Genomic DNA, 23,244 nt, shown 5'->3' with positions numbered 1-23,244 from the left:
CACATTTAAATAAATATTTTGATCAGTTGCCTGCGGATATTTCGGATCTTAGTGGAAATTTTGTGTTCAAATGTATTCTTTGCCTTCCAAAAACTAAATTGTTGTCAACTTCAAAAACATCCAATTCAAATCTTAAAACTCGTATTAAGGTAACTGGTAAGTTTCAAGTGGTAATTAATAATTAATTATAGAACATTATAATTTTTTTTAAATTTTGACTACATTTTTAAAACACGATATTAATATATTATATAGTATATACAATAGTTTCAAGTTTGGTATACCTATGTTACATATTTACCTTATATAATTTAATATTTATTTAATTAAATATATGTATTCGCCATGAGGTAAATAAAATAAATAGGGCTAGGATTTTAATGACCCAAAAAACCTAAAAAAAATGACATTGAAATAATCTAAAAGTGACCTTAAAAAATGCCCTAAAGATAAAAAATAATATCAAAATATTATAAAAATGCATTATAATTATTAATTTTGAAATGACATTGTTGTTAAAATATAATAAGTATTTATAATATTAAAAAGTAATGTTTTGGTTAATGCAAACATTTTTTTTTTATTTAAAGTTAAAGAATTAAAACCTAATGCTTATGTTATATGTAATTAAAATAACTATGACTACTAACAATACTTATCATTGAGCATCACAGACTTATATTTACCTTACTTAGACTATAATATGTGGTAAGTATAAAATCTATTAAATGTATATTATACGCATATTTATTTTTTTTGACGCTTATGTATCAATAATTGTATTATGAGATAATTTAGACTAGAGTAGCATTTAGTATTTAATATTTACTAAGGTTTATTAAAATATTAATGATAATACAAAATTAACCTTAAATTGTATTTTTATCCATTAATTTTTAACGATAATATTCAGTTTTTAAGTGAGCATTTTTATTTTACAATTTATTACACACACATAACTCACTTAAAAACTGAATTATCGCAAAAAATACTTCTAACATAACACAGATTATGTTCTCGCCGTCAAGTTTCATAATAGTCCTATTCACTCTAATTTTTAAGCGAACGGTGTAAAACATGAACTGCTGAGCGTAAATTTTGTTTTGTAAGACTGAGTCAACAAATACGGGTGTTTCGTCCTCTTAATCAATCATACTAAAATACATTATTTGAATGAACATTGTAAATAAACCAATATGTTTTTTTTTTACATTAGATGTCCATAATATTTAAAACTTTATCTCATATAAATATTTCTGAAGTTACCTATATTATTGGGAAATTCAAAACAAATTACTACCTATCACATATCCTATATATATATATAATGCATCTATACTATATATACAATATATATACATAGTAAAATGAAGACTGAAATGTTCTATCCAAGTAAGTTTATTTTGTTCTATGTACATAATATTATAATATTTTTTTCTACGGTATAAATGTAATTATAAATTAATTTTAAACACATGTGAGTTTTAAAATGTAACTTATTAAGACATTCATCATATGAATTGCAATGTTGTAAGTTATTAACTTTATTATATTCACCTTTAATACAAGTGTTTATATTTGTAACATAATAACTTCTATTAACTAATTAAATTAAACCGTTATATAAACTCATTAATGTAATTGAAATAGCTTTTTAGAAGTATAATGATTTATAATATGTTTAATAATGTTAAACAGGTAAGCTACCTTTATTGATCAATTAATAATCGTCTAAACAGAAGTTTATGACTGTAAACAATGACTTTATTATGCACTAATTAACTAATAAATCCTACATAATACTCTTGGTTAATTCAATAATTATTGTCTTTACAGGCCTCATTTTATATGCAGTACAATTTATAGTTTTACATTAACCATGATGAATATCTTTAAAAAAGTAACTCTTTATTTTATGTACAATATTTTATCCATATAAGACGGTGGTTCTAAAATCTGACAGTATTTATATATGTTTTAAATTGTATAATAAATTTTATTAATGGAATTATTATATTTTACAGTTTATATAATAGGTATATAATTAATAATTATTTATAAAAATAAAAAATATTATTAATATTTTGCCATTCAACATACAATAGTCTACATTCAGATTAAAAAGTATGATATAACCATCAAATATACCTCAAATTGTGGTTGTGGTTTTATATACAGAGGAAAGAAAGATATTGTATAAAATGTTTTTCCTTCGGAGTTGTCTTATACACGGCACCTTTTAGTTGCGTCCCGTTAAAAAGGTATACATGAATTATTGCGGCCCCACTATATTGGAAAGGTAGTAGAATTTTTATTTTATTTTCAAGGGTTCTCAAAGATAGGTATATTAATTTTAGGGAGCCGGAGCTCTGATATGATGTTTCGATAATGCTATAAATTACAGTAATGAATAAAAATAAACCTAATTTTGACTGAAATTTTGATTAACAACATTATTGTTATTATTTATTTATTATATTATGATATTATGAACTATATTGATTTTGATTAAATCTAAATGATTTAACATTTTTTTACTTTTTTATTACATTTCATAAACAATTTTTTGATTGATGATCATATTTATAATTGTTGTTTATTTTTGTGAGTTTTTTAAGAACCTTTTTAAGAAGAAAAGATTAAAATATACGAATTCCGTCCCATATTTTTTTGGGACGCAATTCGTGGGGCATAGCCGTTTTCGACCAAAAACGTACCCTTCCCTTTTCGGCCGATTCACTTTTCGACAAAATTTAAAAAAGGTCGATTCCCTTTTCGACCAAAATCGTACCCTTTCCTTTTCGGCCGATTCACTCTTAGACCAAATTTAAAAAAGACTGATTCCCTTTACGACCAAAAACAAAACTTTTTGTAAAATTATGGCAATTATATAATTATGTAATTTTGACAAATTATTATAAGTATAAGTTGGTACTGAATAGTACCAAGACATTTGAATTAGATTTGAAAAACCTTCAAAATTTAAATAAATGAAATAATAGAGATAATTTTTAGTGTGTGTGTAAAATTAATATCGTTTTGTAAATAATTTTGTCGCGAATTGTATTTTTACGAGTATTGTTATTTTACAACATTTTATGCAACTTATAAAAAACTATATTATGTAGCAGCAATTATTTTATTTTTTTACATAGGTATATTATATTATAAATTTTTGTTTTGGCCGAAAAGGCAACGCGGCACACCTATAGATGCTTCACGGAACACCGGTTGGAAAATCTTGTTATATTACTTATAAACATGTTTGTACCTCACAATTTTGGGCGTCATTCGATTGCGTCTCGTTTCAACCTTATATACCTTTCTAGTGTGCCGATTGCGTCCACAAGTCAGATAGGTAAACTATTATTTCTCACCTTTTTATGTTCTGATTGCGTCCTATTTATAGTATATAAACATTCAATTACACTATTTCCATATGATTTTAGTAATGAATATTGATTAGATTCGTAGTTCTAAGATTGAGAAATTAATAGTCATAATTAGTTATTATATCTTGAAATTATTAAACAAGTCGTCAGTCATCATTGTTATAAAATAATAATTATACAAAAGTCAATAATAATCAGTCCAAATATATAAGAAATAGCCATTTATTCTTATTTGTCAACGCTCGACATCATTGGCCAACGTTTTGTGAAAACGATATTTAAACTTATAAAATATGATTCTAATTTATTATTATTTTTTCACTAAAAATTGTATTCATTATGAATTTGCAATACTATAGCACTATAATATTTTAACCAACGCATTTGACGTACTAAATCTAAGGGCGCTGTCTGTCAAACCTATATTCGAGTGACAATCATAAAATAAATAACTTGAAAACTAAGAATGAATCAAATTTATTTTATTAAATAATGAAACAAATAGACATCCATATTCCATACTCCATAATACCATATAAATATATAGTATGCTTGGTATTAGGTACGATAAAAACCTATATGTACATCATATAGTATTATTATTTATCATTAGTTAAATTAATTTAGTATTGAAAACTAAAAAAATCGCAGTATTTTTTCTAGGTGGGTGACATGCCACCTCATTGTACCCTTGGCTAAATTTTAGATCGATAACCAGCCTTAAGTTAAAATGTTTGTAAGCTCATCGAGTAAAAAACAATTTGTTGGTAAATATATATATCAACACAGCATATGTGACAAATATACTAAATTTATTATGTAAATTTACTCTTAATCACTATATATGGCGCAGTCTTGTAAAATATACTTTTGAAATCGTATTTAAATTCGGATACAAATACATCCATTCATCAGAAAGTATTTAAAATATTTTTCAAATATTTTTTTTTTCTAATAGTCAGTTCGCTAAATTAATAGTATTTATTTAATTCATTAATATTTAAATTTTGTAATTATTAATTTAAAATTGTCATGTTACATTCAATTAGGTATTAATGTATTATTATTATTATTATTTGTATACCATTTTCTTAAATGTACACTGAAAAATTAAAATAAATAAAATACTTGTTATATTATAATAATTCTTTAAAAATTAAGTAAACACTTGTTAATGAAATATTAAAATTTTGTAATAATCACATTCACAAACGAACCAGACATCGGAAATAGGAAATCAGGGTTCTCAACATTTATGAACGAAAAAATTATTATAAATAAAATACTATATCAAATTTCATAAGTATTTGTATGAAAGTATTTGATTTTTAAATACAAATACGTCCAAGACAGTATTTAAATACATCTACTCACATATTTTACAACACTGATAGAACGAAATCGGAACTCGGAAAATATAGAAAAAAAATGGCTAACCCGAGTCCGGGATACAATCGACAAACCCCGATAATTTTAACTGGGATTTAATGTTAATTTATCATAAACGTCATCAATTCCAAATGATTTCAAACAGGTTTTACCTATCTGAAATTTATGAGGTTGAACATAATCATTAATCAATACAAATAATTGACTTATTTTTTAATATAAATTTAACAGGGCCATATTTAGGAATTTGACACCAAGGGGCAACAAAAAAATACGCCTCATTAATCATTATACAAAATACAAATTTAAATTATAAAAAAATTAGCCCCCCCCCCCTTTCCTACTCAGCAACAGTACCCTGTGGCTCCCTCCTAAATACGGCTCTGAAATTTAATAAACAATCATAAGAATTTATATATATAATAGCATTTCTTACAACTTCCTTGATCTGAAACTGTTTATTGGTTTGAACTTAGATTGTTGATATCTTTTTAGAGATCGATATATAATATTGTAATGATGGATAAATAATATATTATGTTAATAAAAACGAAACACCGCAAAAAACCAACACATGGACTTGAAGGCTAGAATGAAAAACAATATAGTATTAAGAGGACGTCGCACCCGCATGTGTTGCTCCGTCTTACACACGTACGACATGGGAAATGTTCGTTCGCTAGTTTCAATAGGGTATTGTCAGTTTTGATATTAGAGTGAATCCACCTAATATCAAACTTTTAGGTAGCAACATTATCTGTGTTCTCTTGTTGGTTTTTTACGATATTTTAATTTTTAAGTGAGTTATGGGTATGTAAATTATGAATATTTTAAAATGTCCATAACTCACATAAAAATTAAAATATCGTAAAAAACCAACGTGAGAATACAGAAAATGTTGCTACTCTAATATCAAAACTGACAATCCCTATTGAAACTAGCGTACGAACATTTCCCATATCGTACGTGTGTAAGACGGAGACAACGCATGCGGGTGCTACGTCCTCTTAAGTCATTTAAGTTGTACAATTGTTGTACCTAATAGAAATATTATGTTTACAATGTTCACATATTTAAACACTTCATTAGAATTTTGTATGGTATTGTGTATAATTTAATTACCAGCAATGTCCAAAAATTATTCATTTGTATAATCTATTTGTCAGAACACTGATTTCCCGAACTTTTCATATGTTTCTTTGTAATTTGAATAGCTATGTTCAAGAGCCCTGCGTGCTATTAAAATTGGATACTGGTTTATCAAATGTTAAAAAAGTCATTTATTTATTTATTATGACTAAACTTTAAGCCATTTGGATGAAAAACAATCTCACGCATCGAGCGTACACCAATACTCCTATATTACATAATATTATAAATATGAAAAAGCCAAAAATATATTATTGTACAATAGGGGTATTGGTGTACGCGCGATGCACGAGATTATTTTTATCGATAAACTTCTCGAAACAGTTCCGATCGACATGACGGACAAAAAGGAAAGGTTACAGCCTACAGGTAGCTGGAAACCCGCGGGCAGCACAATACGTATTGGCGGTGAATAATTTATTATAATTGTTAATTACTCCACTAAAAAGCAACATTTTTGAAAATCCTATCATATTGCCTGGTGAAAATAAGAGAAGAACTTCTATTCCAAATTTCAAGATCGTAAGTTGCATATTTTTTGAGCTACACTGTCTCAAACACTATTCCCAAAAATCCATGATATAGGTGGGTAGGTACTCAGTTTGAATAGTTGTTTTATAGAAAAAAAAAAATGTGTATAGGTCGCATACACCTTTTTCAATAGATTCCTTCAAAGTTTAAACTTGTAGTGCTTATATTGTTTTACAATACAGCTACATAATACATTTTACTGCATACAGCTGAAAATATTTTTTTATCAATTATTAGGAATGTTATACATTATAAGACAACATAACACAATGTTTACCTGCAGCTATATAAAGTATTCCAGCTGTAAATAGAATTTTAAACCTAACCTAACCTAGTACCTACTAAATGTAATTCTGATTCTTTTTCCAATTACATCTTTTCTTTTGAAATTTTAAGTTACGTTACCAGTTTTGACTTCAACAATATATAGTCTATCTTTATAACGTACACTTTTTACCTCCAAAAGATTAAAAAACTATTTACAAAACTCATCAGACCAAATCTGTTTTATAAGAAGGTATATCACTTTTTAGTGTACTTATTAGACAAATTTAAATCAAACCAGAATTGAACGTTTCAGTGTTTCACAATAGAAAAAAGACTGCTAGACTTTTAACTAAAAACATATTTCTTTTAAAATTGTATCACAATGTATCACAAATGACATGTGTAATAGGTACCTATCTAAAAATTCTTATTTAGATAAAATATTATTATAATATTATATACCAGTGGATATAGAAATATAGAAATTATTTTTATATTAATATTATAATTTTTTGTTTAATGAAAATACAAGATATGGTTTTAAACCTCTCCTAAAAATTAGTTTCAGCTACAGCCTTGATACATACTGTAGTACCCAGGCCCGTTTGCTAGGAAAATAAATTTAAATCTATTTTTTCCTAAAGATAATTTCACTATAGTTCTGAATTTAATCATTTTTAATCGTTTTATTTTTTTTATTGTAAGCCAATAATAAAATATAATATAATATAAGTATTATAAATAGTGTATATTAGCTAACAGTAACGCTTAGTTATAAGAGTATAACTTAACTATCATCACCCATACCAATATATCTACGTATATAGTACCAAACCAATTAGATTAATATGACAGTTAACTTAGTACATTTATTTATTTTAAATCAAATATATTTATTTCCATTGATTGTATCCTAAATTTTGGAAAAAGCATGATAAATAAATAAATGTCTAATTTTAATGAAGACGTTATTAAAGTGTTTATACAAAAAAAAAAGGCAAACGTATAGATTCAGTTTGTAACTGATTAATTTTGTATAATATTAATTGTAATTTGTTGTCTAATTTCACAGCTCAGATAATAAATTATAATTACTAAGATATTGTGTTTATGTTCATTGTTCATACACGATAAGTCAATTATAACTATAATCAGTTGTTTATTCTAATTTATTTATATTTTAATGAGGTAAAAAGCTTAAAAAAAATAATTTAGACAAGTAGGTACATTATTGTATGTACGTGCATATGCACCTAAAAGCTAAAACAAAATTAATATTTTTACCATCTCCCATAAGTATCTTATACATTTATTGTGCACCACCATTAAATATTATAGCTTTAGGACTGAACATTTGTAAAAATTTTAACACCAACTTCAAAAAAAGTAAATAGTTTAATTAATTAATTCTTAAGTTATCAAGTGTACACACTTAATTTACACAAATATAGCATTTTAAGTATGAAATATATTTAATTATGTATTACATTTAACTTAATATAATATTTAAAATAAGACACAAAAACTAATATTACATTAATTTTTATTCTTAACCTAGGTATACCTAGGTTACCTAGGTATAGAAAATTATCAACTATTAAGTATAAAATATTACTAACACATGTAAGTATTATAAGTATTATATTAAACAAACTAGAAATTTAATAAAGTATAATAAAAATACATAATATCACATTAACAATTAATCCATGACACAAGTTTTGGTAAATTCCGTAAACAAAAACAGTATCTTTTAGTTAAAATAATTTTCATATATTTATTTCTAATATTAATTTTAGATAATATGTCAATATATAATCATAGGCCATAGATAATAGAATCAGTTATGAAAAAGATGATTTAAATTCTTTAGTTTTTATATTGTTGTTTTTAATCAAGTATGAATGAATCCAATAATTTAACATCATTTCAGTTACACGATTCCAAATGATTTTTATAAGAGCTTATATGAATTATATTTTGACAAAATGCACATGTTATAGTATTATTATTTTTACGTGGTACTAATACACCATGATGGAATCTAAATTTATGGATACTGAAACTTTCTAGATCATCAAATCTTTCAGAACATTGAAAACATTTGAACATGCCAGGAGTATGACAGTTAGTTCTTGATTGATGAGTTCTCAGTTTATGAAAATTAGAAAATGCATCACAACATTGCCAACATATCCTTTTATCCTCATATTTAAAATGATATCGATGATGAATTTTAAAAGAGTCAAAGGTCGGGAAGATGAAATTGCAAGAGGGTTTTAAACAAGTAAAAAGTCTGTAAGTTGATGGATGTGGAGGCTTGCGCACGACTCTTTCTTGACATTCCAATACATTCATCGTTCTGCTTCTTTCAACAGGTAATAATTCTGTATCATTTTCTTCAATTTTTATTCCAATAGATGAACTAGAACATGGATTAGATATTGAAGCGCGAGCAGGCTAAAAACAAAAATATAAGAATAATAAACTTTAAAAATAATTCACTTTATTAAGGTAAACAGAGTGCATGCGTTTATTATTAATATTAATAAAATATGATATATTACCATTAAGAATAAGTTAATTATTCTACTTACAACAGTATATGATCTAAAGTTGTCATAATTATGTAAGTGTTGACATTATACTCAGTTCAAGTTAGGAAACGTTGACACAAGGGCGTGGCAATACTACTTGGCAGGTATACAAATAATTGGGTAGGGGTGACAAAAAAGTGTTGCCTAATTGCCGTTGACTACATTTCTTAACTTGAATAGAGTATAATATGTTAAAATACCTAAACCAGGGGCGTCATTTCAGGTTTTTTTTTTCGGATAGGCAAACTTTCAAGCAGGCCATTTTGAAATTTCACCAGACCATATAAAAATAGATATAAAAGTATCAAAAGTATAAATAGGTATAAAAAACTAATTAAAAATATATTATTGTAATTATTAAGTTTTACAATTGATGTTATTGGTGATAATATCATTGTAACAAAAAAAAAAAAAAACTGTATTACTAGTGGGTATCAAAATAGAGTTTTAAATGCTTCTAATTTACCATAAAGTTAGACTTTATTTAAATAAAATATTTAATTTAATTTAATTAAAGGAGAAACATAACATGAATGTTATTTTGTTTGTTTTTTTTCTGGTCAAGGTTGCTATTAATTGAAATATCTATCCTCAGCATGTCGTACAATGCTCATTGGAGTATTAAATGCCATACATAAAAATAAATATAATCTATAGTACTAGAGGTAGTACTACTTTATCGCAAGCTATTAGCTAACCGAAAAATGTAAATTCCTAAAAATGTATTATTATGATGAGAAAAAAATTTTAAATTACAACTCCAGTTTTGTACAACCGAGTTAACAGCAATTGTCTGTGGAATGGTTCGCGTATGAGGTAACAAGACTTTGCTACCGTATGATGCCATCTTATTTTGAAAAAATATACTTTTACAAAAAATCTATACCTATTACAACAGTTCTAAAAATTTAATTTAATAATAAATTTCCAAATTTAAATTTGATTTATAAAGCATTACCTATATTTATATATATGCCATTTTTGTGACAGCTCCTGCTTTTGCTGAATGCTAGTTTTCATAAAATAAAATTATTACTTAAGTTTTGCATAAGATTTACAATGAGTCAATTAAAACATAAAGCCTCGTTTTACTAAATTGTGAAACTGATAAAAACTCTGACTTAAACCAAATCAAATAGTTATTAGCTACAATATCAAATTGTTGAAAAAACCTTATACTTGTTCAGTATTTAATTTATTATTACAGTAAATTATCATATATTTAGGTACCTATTTTATTCCAAACATAACTGATATTTCCTAATGTATTTTACTAAACTACTCACTGAGTGGTATTAAATTAGCTCATAAAAAAAACATATAATAACCTAATATATATAAATGTTTATATATCTCTTTAATAACATGAAAAAAAAAATAATAGCAACCAGGATTTAATTTAAGTGTTTGTAGGATTAATATTTGCTCTTATGAATATAATCAGAGATAAAACGATAGTGTCACCACTGCAATCATCCTAAACAAAATGTTGTAAGTGTATAACTAGCAACTTTACATTCAGCAGTTATCTTTAACTTTGTTAGTTTTAATAATTTCGTGAAAGGTAAAAAAGATGTTTTGTTTTAAAAATAGGTATTTTAAATATTTTAATCTTGATGCTAATTATGAGCATTTTTAAACTGTAAGGTTTTTAACTAACACATCAAAATCTAAATACAAAATAAATGTATCAAATTGCTGCAAATGCAGTTGCCCTAATAGAAAATTAATTAAATCTAACAAAGCTAAACTAAAATAGCTGAATTTAAATGTACTATGTTATGTGCTTTTATGACGTCCTCTCAAATGAGTAAATAATCAGTGAATAAAATTAGTTTATTATACAGATTTAGACAAATCCTACCTCATATACCTATTATTATATAATTTGACTGATAAAAATATAAAATGCTTACTTATATTAGTTTATAAAAATAAGTACAATCATAATATTACATAGAATCATTTAAAAACATTTAATGAAAAACATAAAACTTGTTAAAATATAACCAATATTTTAAACACTTACTGTTTTTCTTGCAAAATAGTTAATAATGATTGTAGATTCAACAGCTTTCTTTTTAAATTCCGACCATCCAGATATTGAATTTTTACAGTGCTCGCATATGATATTCGGTTTATTATTATCATTTTCAATCTAATGAAATTAAATATATAATTAATTAATTGCATTGTTTTAATATTTTGTTATATCTAAGTACGTACATTCATTCCCAGGGTTTCAGTTATCTGTTTAGTTATATCAGACTCATTGGAACCGGCTTCAAAAATATTATGAAATTTGATATTCCTGTTTTCTTCCGGCTCTAATAAACATATTCTACACATATTTAACTTGCTGCCATATGACACGAGACTCATTGTAAACGGTTTAGAAATTCAGAAATTCGGTATCGATACAAAAACGAGAACGCGACAGCACCAGAGGAAATGCGGTAATCAACAGATAAAAGCGGTCAATGTTGTCTGCTTCTAGCAATGAGCTGGAATACAAAAAAATTTAATTTGACTTTTACTCCACAAAACTTAAAACGTGCTCGAGTTGTTGTCTTAAGTGTCGCAAAGGCACCTCGCATAACAATTGGCGTCGTTCAAACAAGACTTCAAGAGACGCCACGGCCACGCTACCAAACAATAAAATATAAAAATTGTGGGAAATCATATCACTAAGAGAATAAAAAAAAAAACGGTTTATTATGTCTTGGAGGAAAATATCATGTCTGTTCGGATTGGAATAAGTAATATAGGTATGATCACCAGCCGCCAAATATAATAATACCTATTTAAATTTGTATTTTTTGTTTTATATTATTTTTTAATTTAACTGATTAATTTCAAATGGTCGAAGTTTAATTGAGCATAAATTTTATGTGCATGATATTAAAACTAAAAGCTAGGATTATTTTATCCAAGCACTTATATTCTCTTTTAAATACTTATCCATTTACATCTTTGAAACAAATGAATTATAATTGCACAGCCAATTATAATATAAATACGTCAAATTACAGTCATATCGAATTACATTTATTTAAAATATCTTAAGACGTACATGCCAATGGTATTTAGAATTTAGATCTTCATCGTAGAGAACATCGTAAGACAAAAAGTAATAACATTAAACTATAATACTATATACTTACATACAAGGCTGGGCATTAACGAGTTAAAAATTAAGATTAAGTGAAAACGTTAAGTTAATATTAACTAAGTTAACTAACTCGCGTCTTTTTTTTTTTTGAAACTAACTTTTAATTTAATAAGTTAAATTTTTAACATATTTAACGTGTTAACTTCAAGTTAATTATACAGGGTGATTCTTTTATCAAACAACACTCATTATTTCAAAAACTATTGAATTTTTTCAAATTTTTTTTTTTCAAAATTTTGGAACCATCTTGTTCTAGAACTATATATTTTTTAAATATTTTCACCCTTATATTTATCAGGTTAACCATTATCAACTTTTGATTTTCAAATGAAAACCTATACTTAAAAATTGGTAAACTAAAAAGGCTATTTTTTCAATGAATTTTCACGTTAAAATTTTCATTTTTCGTCAATTCGTTTAGAAGATATAGCCTCCCAAAGTTGGGTGGTTTTGGGTGGTGTTTGTATGTTATAGGTGTATGTTAGGTGGTATTTACACACAAACACCATATAAGTGTTGTTTGATAAAAGAATCACCCTGTATATAGAGATTTTAAAATTAAGTTAGATTTTAAATTTGATATAGGTAACCCATTGATTTATAATTTTGTTGATTTAAGAAATATTAGATCAAGCCTGGGCATAAACGCGTTAAAAAGTTAAAAGTTAAGTTAATTTTAACTTTTAACTTAACTTTTTAAAATTTAATTTTCATAAACTTAATTCTTAACTTAACTTATTTTAATTGATATAAACTTAATAAATAACGAGTTACTTTTAATCAAATCCGAGTTAAGTTAATTTATAAATAATTAAATAATAAATATAATGAAGTATAATTTAGTTGGCTATATTCTCAAACAGTTTTAGACTTTTAGTTTCCTGAAAAAGTATTCAGAGTACATTCTTAAATACCATGTTATTTTTATTTAATAATTTTAAAAAAATGCATAATACTTTTCAGTTGTCTGTATTAGTGTGTTAATAAATCAAAAGATTGTATTTGTTTCGGCATTTTCAATTTTGTATTTTTTTCATACCTACTACATAATTCTATTAATTCAATACCTATGTAAAGAAAAGCTATTGGCTATTTCCTGTGGTCAATAATATTTATGATTTTTATTATTTATACAGATATTATATATATAAAAAAATAAAAAAAGTAACTTAACTTAAGTTAATAAGTTAATTGAAAATGTTCATATAACTTTTAATTTAACTGAGTTAAAAAAAGAATTAGATTAACTATTAACTTTAAACTTTTTAAAATGTTTTCCATTAACTTAACTTAACTCAGTTAAAAATTATCATTCACTTGCCCAGGCTTGTATTAGATTATAATATATATCATATAAAATAAATAGGAAAATGTATAATTAATAATAATTATTACCGGTTGTTTGATATATACACAATATACATATAGACATTTAGGTATTTACAATTTTGTAGATAGCCTGTATCCAGTGAAATACCACTAATACCCACCCGCATGTATTATTAATTAATAGTTTTAAATTAAAAATGTTAATAATTGACAATTGTATAGACGTATAGTCGCGCGTATAGGTAGGTACTAGGTTATAGCCGTTCTATGTACTACGGGTAGCAGCGACGTCTGTGTACTTAATTAGTTTTGTTGTAAACTATAACTCATTACCTATAATTATTATAGGTAATTATTATTATTATTTACTCATTACCTATAGTGACATTTTACGAATACGCCACACATCCCGAGAAATACGTTATTACTTGGAATTATTAAAATAACTCATGGGGAAAAATTGATTTCTGAACATCTTTGTTAACTCTGATTTGAAATATTTATAATTTGAATTATGGTATTGTCATAACTTATTTTTCTGACTTTCTGTACTCACTACTCATTGCTTCATTGATGTGCACAGTGTGTTGTGCAGTACTACAGTTTGATTAACATTTTGTCTCGAGTAATTTATCATTTATACGCTGTAATTCCACTGGTGTTTATTGTTGTTATTTGTATTTAATACTTTATGATAACCGAGTCGAGAGACCTAGGGTCAAAATGGCCACATTTAAATAAATATTTTGATCAGTTGCCTGCGGATATTTCGGATCTTAGTGGAAATTTTGTGTTCAAATGTATTCTTTGCCTTCCAAAAACTAAATTGTTGTCAACTTCAAAAACATCCAATTCAAATCTTAAAACTCGTATTAAGGTAACTGGTAAGTTTCAAGTGGTAATTAATAATTAATTATAGAACATTATAATTTTTTTTAAATTTTGACTACATTTTTAAAACACGATATTAATATATTATATAGTATATACAATAGTTTCAAGTTTGATATACCTATGTTACATATTTACCTTATATAATTTAATATTTATTTAATTAAATATATGTATTCGCCATGAGGTAAATAAAATAAATAGGGCTAGGATTTTAATGACCCAAAAAACCTAAAAAAAATGACATTGAAATAATCTAAAAGTGACCTTAAAAAATGCCCTAAAGATAAAAAATAATATCAAAATATTATAAAAATGCATTATAATTATTAATTTTGAAATGACATTGTTGTTAAAATATAATAAGTATTTATAATATTAAAAAGTAATGTTTTGGTTAATGCAAACATTTTTTTTTTATTTAAAGTTAAAGAATTAAAACCTAATGCTTATGTTATATGTAATTAAAATAACTATGACTACTAACAATACTTATCATTGAGCATCACAGACTTATATTTACCTTACTTAGACTATAATATGTGGTAAGTATAAAATCTATTAAATGTATATTATACGCATATTTATTTTTTTTGACGCTTATGTATCAATAATTGTATTATGAGATAATTTAGACTAGAGTAGCATTTAGTATTTAATATTTACTAAGGTTTATTAAAATATTAATGATAATACAAAATTAACCTTAAATTGTATTTTTATCCATTAATTTTTAACGATAATATTCAGTTTTTAAGTGAGCATTTTTATTTTACAATTTATTACACACACATAACTCACTTAAAAACTGAATTATCGCAAAAAATACTTCTAACATAACACAGATTATGTTCTCGCCGTCAAGTTTCATAATAGTCCTATTCACTCTAATTTTTAAGCGAACGGTGTAAAACATGAACTGCTGAGCGTAAATTTTGTTTTGTAAGACTGAGTCAACAAATACGGGTGTTTCGTCCTCTTAATCAATCATACTAAAATACATTATTTGAATGAACATTGTAAATAAACCAATATGTTTTTTTTTTACATTAGATGTCCATAATATTTAAAACTTTATCTCATATAAATATTTCTGAAGTTACCTATATTATTGGGAAATTCAAAACAAATTACTACCTATCACATATCCTATATATATATATAATGCATCTATACTATATATACAATATATATACATAGTAAAATGAAGACTGAAATGTTCTATCCAAGTAAGTTTATTTTGTTCTATGTACATAATATTATAATATTTTTTTCTACGGTATAAATGTAATTATAAATTAATTTTAAACACAAGTGAGTTTTAAAATGTAACTTATTAAGACATTCATCATATGAATTGCAATGTTGTAAGTTATTAACTTTATTATATTCACCTTTAATGACTACAAGTGTTTATATTTGTAACATAATAACTTCTATTAACTAATTAAATTAAACCGTTATATAAACTCATTAATGTAATTGAAATAGCTTTTTAGAAGTATAATGATTTATAATATGTTTAATAATGTTAAACAGGTAAGCTACCTTTATTGATCAATTAATAATCGTCTAAACAGAAGTTTATGACTGTAAACAATGACTTTATTATGCACTAATTAACTAATAAATCCTACATAATACTCTTGGTTAATTCAATAATTATTGTCTTTACAGGCCTCATTTTATATGCAGTACAATTTATAGTTTTACATTAACCATGATGAATATCTTTAAAAAAGTAACTCTTTATTTTATGTACAATATTTTATCCATATAAGACGGTGGTTCTAAAATCTGACAGTATTTATATATGTTTTAAATTGTATAATAAATTTTATTAATGGAATTATTATATTTTACAGTTTATATAATAGGTATATAATTAATAATTATTTATAAAAATAAAAAATATTATTAATATTTTGCCATTCAACATACAATAGTCTACATTCAGATTAAAAAGTATGATATAACCATCAAATATACCTCAAATTGTGGTTGTGGTTTTATATACAGAGGAAAGAAAGATATTGTATAAAATGTTTTTCCTTCGGAGTTGTCTTATACACGGCACCTTTTAGTTGCGTCCCGTTAAAAAGGTATACATGAATTATTGCGGCCCCACTATATTGGAAAGGTAGTAGAATTTTTATTTTATTTTCAAGGGTTCTCAAAGATAGGTATATTAATTTTAGGGAGCCGGAGCTCTGATATGATGTTTCGATAATGCTATAAATTACAGTAATGAATAAAAATAAACCTAATTTTGACTGAAATTTTGATTAACAACATTATTGTTATTATTTATTTATTATATTATGATATTATGAACTATATTGATTTTGATTAAATCTAAATGATTTAACATTTTTTTACTTTTTTATTACATTTCATAAACAATTTTTTGATTGATGATCATATTTATAATTGTTGTTTATTTTTGTGAGTTTTTTAAGAACCTTTTTAAGAAGAAAAGATTAAAATATACGAATTCCGTCCCATATTTTTTTGGGACGCAATTCGTGGGGCATAGCCGTTTTCGACCAAAAACGTACCCTTCCCTTTTCGGCCGATTCACTTTTCGACAAAATTTAAAAAAGGTCGATTCCCTTTTCGACCAAAATCGTACCCTTTCCTTTTCGGCCGATTCACTCTTAGACCAAATTTAAAAAAGACTGATTCCCTTTACGACCAAAAACAAAACTTTTTGTAAAATTATGGCAATTATATAATTATGTAATTTTGACAAATTATTATAAGTATAAGTTGGTACTGAATAGTACCAAGACATTTGAATTAGATTTGAAAAACCTTCAAAATTTAAATAAATGAAATAATAGAGATAATTTTTAGTGTGTGTGTAAAATTAATATCGTTTTGTAAATAATTTTGTCGCGAATTGTATTTTTACGAGTATTGTTATTTTACAACATTTTATGCAACTTATAAAAAACTATATTATGTAGCAGCAATTATTTTATTTTTTTACATAGGTATATTATATTATAAATTTTTGTTTTGGCCGAAAAGGCAACGCGGCACACCTATAGATGCTTCACGGAACACCGGTTGGAAAATCTTGTTATATTACTTATAAACATGTTTGTACCTCACAATTTTGGGCGTCATTCGATTGCGTCTCGTTTCAACCTTATATACCTTTCTAGTGTGCCGATTGCGTCCACAAGTCAGATAGGTAAACTATTATTTCTCACCTTTTTATGTTCTGATTGCGTCCTATTTATAGTATATAAACATTCAATTACACTATTTCCATATGATTTTAGTAATGAATATTGATTAGATTCGTAGTTCTAAGATTGAGAAATTAATAGTCATAATTAGTTATTATATCTTGAAATTATTAAACAAGTCGTCAGTCATCATTGTTATAAAATAATAATTATACAAAAGTCAATAATAATCAGTCCAAATATATAAGAAATAGCCATTTATTCTTATTTGTCAACGCTCGACATCATTGGCCAACGTTTTGTGAAAACGATATTTAAACTTATAAAATATGATTCTAATTTATTATTATTTTTTCACTAAAAATTGTATTCATTATGAATTTGCAATACTATAGCACTATAATATTTTGACCAACGCATTTGACGTACTAAATCTAAGGGCGCTGTCTGTCAAACCTATATTCGAGTGACAATCATAAAATAAATAACTTGAAAACTAAGAATGAATCAAATTTATTTTATTAAATAATGAAACAAATAGACATCCATATTCCATACTCCATAATACCATATAAATATATAGTATGCTTGGTATTAGGTACGATAAAAACCTATATGTACATCATATAGTATTATTATTTATCATTAGTTAAATTAATTTAGTATTGAAAACTAAAAAAATCGCAGTATTTTTTCTAGGTGGGTGACATGCCACCTCATTGTACCCTTGGCTAAATTTTAGATCGATAACCAGCCTTAAGTTAAAATGTTTGTAAGCTCATCGAGTAAAAAACAATTTGTTGGTAAATATATATATCAACACAGCATATGTGACAAATATACTAAATTTATTATGTAAATTTACTCTTAATCACTATATATGGCGCAGTCTTGTAAAATATACTTTTGAAATCGTATTTAAATTCGGATACAAATACATCCATTCATCAGAAAGTATTTAAAATATTTTTCAAATATTTTTTTTTTCTAATAGTCAGTTCGCTAAATTAATATTATTTATTTAATTCATTAATATTTAAATTTTGTAATTATTAATTTAAAATTGTCATGTTACATTCAATTAGGTATTAATGTATTATTATTATTATTATTTGTATACCATTTTCTTAAATGTACACTGAAAAATTAAAATAAATAAAATACTTGTTATATTATAATAATTCTTTAAAAATTAAGTAAACACTTGTTAATGAAATATTAAAATTTTGTAATAATCACATTCACAAACGAACCAGACATCGGAAATAGGAAATCAGGGTTCTCAACATTTATGAACGAAAAAATTATTATAAATAAAATACTATATCAAATTTCATAAGTATTTGTATGAAAGTATTTGATTTTTAAATACAAATACGTCCAAGACAGTATTTAAATACATCTACTCACATATTTTACAACACTGATAGAACGAAATCGGAACTCGGAAAATATAGAAAAAAAATGGCTAACCCGAGTCCGGGATACAATCGACAAACTCCGATAATTTTAACTGGGATTTAATGTTAATTTATCATAAACGTCATCAATTCCAAATGATTTCAAACAGGTTTTACCTATCTGAAATTTATGAGGTTGAACATAATCATTAATCAATACAAATAATTGACTTATTTTTTAATATAAATTTAACAGGGCCATATTTAGGAATTTGACACCAAGGGGCAACAAAAAAATACGCCTCATTAATCATTATACAAAATACAAATTTAAATTATAAAAAAATTAGCCCCCCCCCCCCTTTCCTACTCAGCAACAGTACCCTGTGGCTCCCTCCTAAATACGGCTCTGAAATTTAATAAACAATCATAAGAATTTATATATATAATAGCATTTCTTACAACTTCCTTGATCTGAAACTGTTTATTGGTTTGAACTTAGATTGTTGATATCTTTTTAGAGATCGATATATAATATTGTAATGATGGATAAATAATATATTATGTTAATAAAAACGAAACACCGCAAAAAACCAACACATGGACTTGAAGGCTAGAATGAAAAACAATATAGTATTAAGAGGACGTCGCACCCGCATGTGTTGCTCCGTCTTACACACGTACGACATGGGAAATGTTCGTTCGCTAGTTTCAATAGGGTATTGTCAGTTTTGATATTAGAGTGAATCCACCTAATATCAAACTTTTAGGTAGCAACATTATCTGTGTTCTCTTGTTGGTTTTTTACGATATTTTAATTTTTAAGTGAGTTATGGGTATGTAAATTATGAATATTTTAAAATGTCCATAACTCACATAAAAATTAAAATATCGTAAAAAACCAACGTGAGAATACAGAAAATGTTGCTACTCTAATATCAAAACTGACAATCCCTATTGAAACTAGCGTACGAACATTTCCCATATCGTACGTGTGTAAGACGGTGACAACGCATGCGGGTGCTACGTCCTCTTAAGTCATTTAAGTTGTACAATTGTTGTACCTAATAGAAATATTATGTTTACAATGTTCACATATTTAAACACTTCATTAGAATTTTGTATGGTATTGTGTATAATTTAATTACCAGCAATGTCCAAAAATTATTCATTTGTATAATCTATTTGTCAGAACACTGATTTCCCGAACTTTTCATATGTTTCTTTGTAATTTGAATAGCTATGTTCAAGAGCCCTGCGTGCTATTAAAATTGGATACTGGTTTATCAAATGTTAAAAAAGTCATTTATTTATTTATTATGACTAAACTTTAAGCCATTTGGATGAAAAACAATCTCACGCATCGAGCGTACACCAATACTCCTATATTACATAATATTATAAATATGAAAAAGCCAAAAATATATTATTGTACAATAGGGGTATTGGTGTACGCGCGATGCACGAGATTATTTTTATCGATAAACTTCTCGAAACAGTTCCGATCGACATGACGGACAAAAAGGAAAGGTTACAGCCTACAGGTAGCTGGAAACCCGCGGGCAGCACAATACGTATTGGCGGTGAATAATTTATTATAATTGTTAATTACTCCACTAAAAAGCAACATTTTTGAAAATCCTATCATATTGCCTGGTGAAAATAAGAGAAGAACTTCTATTCCAAATTTCAAGATCGTAAGTTGCATATTTTTTGAGCTACAGTGATCAGTGACTAAGTGGTATTAGACAGTATCACAATCTAGAGGATTAAGATTATAAAATTTCCTTTAGACAAAATATAATATAATATACTTAATATAGAGAGAAATTCAATTTTTATAGACGTCTATGAGGCTTCACCTGACATCACAAATGTTGCTTCTTCGTATTATCGCAATAACAACGTAAACGATTTAATGATCGAAAAGTACTTATGGAAGGAGGAAATGAAGGTGTTCCGGACGACTTAAAAATACTTTTTAAAATCGTAGATACTATTCCTATTTCTATGAGTGAGTGCGAGCGAAATTTCAGCTCAATTAATGAAATCATAACACCCCGCAGATCTTCAATAAATATTAGTACAGTCTCTGCACTTTTATTTGTTAATTGTATTGGCCCTCCGCTTACTAAATTTCGTCCTGAAAAATACATACGCTCATGGTTAATCAAAGGTAGACATTCGGCTAATGACACTAAAAGTCGTCAAAATGAAAAAAAATTTGACAAAAAATACTCAGCATTATGGAAATTGTTATAAACTATTTATAAAATTTGAAATTTGTTGTATAACTACAATTTTCAGGATTAAAATTACTTGCATTTTTTAAAAGTATTTAAATAGTTGTATTGTATTGTAAAGTAAAAACAAATTAAAAATTAATAATACAATCATACATATTAATTTTATGAGCGTTCTGGTTACTAAATTTTTTTATTTAGAGCACTGCACGGTAGGTAAGTAAACATATTGTATATTAGCCCTTCTCTTATATCTCAAACACTATTCCCAAAAATCCATGATATAGGTGGGTAGGTACTCAGTTTGAATAGTTGTTTTATAGAAAAAAAAAATGTGTATAGGTCGCATACACCTTTTTCAATAGATTCCTTCAAAGTTTAAACTTGTAGTGCTTATATTGTTTTATTTTTTCAATCCCTGTACTAGTGTACGAAGTATCATACTTGAGGAATATCACAGATATCTTAATACATATATTCATCTATATAAAAGCAGATGTTTCGCGCAGAAAAAAACAATTTCAAAGCATATTTCAATATTTTGAAAATTTCTATTCATGATTTTCCATGCATTATTTTATACTTGACATTTTATTAAGTTTTTTTAGATATGCTATTTAAGTCCAAAATAGAATTATACTTATATAAATAAATATAAGATTATTTTAGCACAATTTATTTTGATGTGCTCCAATACTGAAATTATTTATATTGATGATAGAAATATCAATATTTACAAACAATTTTAGATATTACATTACAAAATAATTATTAGATGTATAAATTAGTTGTAAGTTTGTAGCGATGGGAATATAACATATTATATTGAGCAAATTTATCTAAATTTAAATTATGCAAAAATAATTTTATTAAATGTCCTGTAAAATTTATATACTTTTAACAAGTGACAAGAAAAATATTCATTGGAACAGGAATTGTTAAGACACACATACAAAATGAAACTGAATCAAAAGTTGTATTGTATATAAATGTATTAAATATATATTTTTAATTGGATTGCATGTTATAAAAATATAAATAAACAAGTTTAAAAAAAAAAATTAATAATAATAATCAAGAAAACCATAATACATACTCTTGGTATGACAAGTATGAAAATCATAATTGCTGAATTTATAAATACTAAATAGCAAAAAACGACAGCTTAAAATTAAAAAAAATATGTTGACCAATTTTGTGAAAAAATTCAACTTATTAAATATTTATTAGACATGGCATAATTTATCAGGTAAATTCTAAGTTTTCCATTTTTTTTTTTTTAAAATACAGATCTTGCACCTAGTTCACTAGATTATTTTAATTTAATATACAAATTATAATTACATAAAAAAAAGAGTGGTATTTATTTACTCAAAAAACTACTCTATTCAACTAAATTCACTAAAGAAACAGCAAGTTGTAATTTTAAAACTTTAATAAGATCTAATTGTGAGGAGTAATCAGAAATTAATCAGAACAACCTTTTTACGAACAATAATTGTGTAACCAAGGAATAATTTATTTTATCCATATATCCACGATTTTAATTCATAACTTTGGGATACTTAACGAATTAGTATAAAAATACATTGCAATTTCAAATGAATTACAAAATTGTAAAAGTAAAGTTGAGCATTTTTCTGAAATTGGTAGCACTAGTTACTAAAAATAACATTGAATTAAATGG

General features: G+C 25.6%; 1 protein-coding gene across 1 annotated transcript; it reads right to left on the bottom strand.

The window, feature by feature from the left end:
* Positions 1–8,443: 8,443 nt before the first annotated feature.
* On the bottom strand, positions 8,444–11,793 carry LOC149062490 (uncharacterized). The gene is made up of 3 exons (XM_089217023.1): positions 11,552–11,793; positions 11,355–11,483; positions 8,444–9,188 (listed from the first exon to the last, which is right to left on the bottom strand). Exons 1-3 carry the CDS (start codon positions 11,705–11,707, stop codon positions 8,658–8,660), a joined length of 816 nt encoding a protein of 271 aa, XP_089073149.1. The 5' UTR covers positions 11,708–11,793; the 3' UTR covers positions 8,444–8,657.
* Positions 11,794–23,244: the final 11,451 nt, after the last annotated feature.

The sequence above is a fragment of the Diuraphis noxia genome, unplaced genomic scaffold, assembly GCF_037042655.1.
Source record: "Diuraphis noxia isolate RWA-SAM2 unplaced genomic scaffold, SU_Dnox_SAM2 contig0001, whole genome shotgun sequence".
Classification (NCBI taxonomy): domain Eukaryota; kingdom Metazoa; phylum Arthropoda; class Insecta; order Hemiptera; family Aphididae; genus Diuraphis; species Diuraphis noxia.
This window is presented reverse-complemented; position numbering and strand designations above follow the sequence as displayed.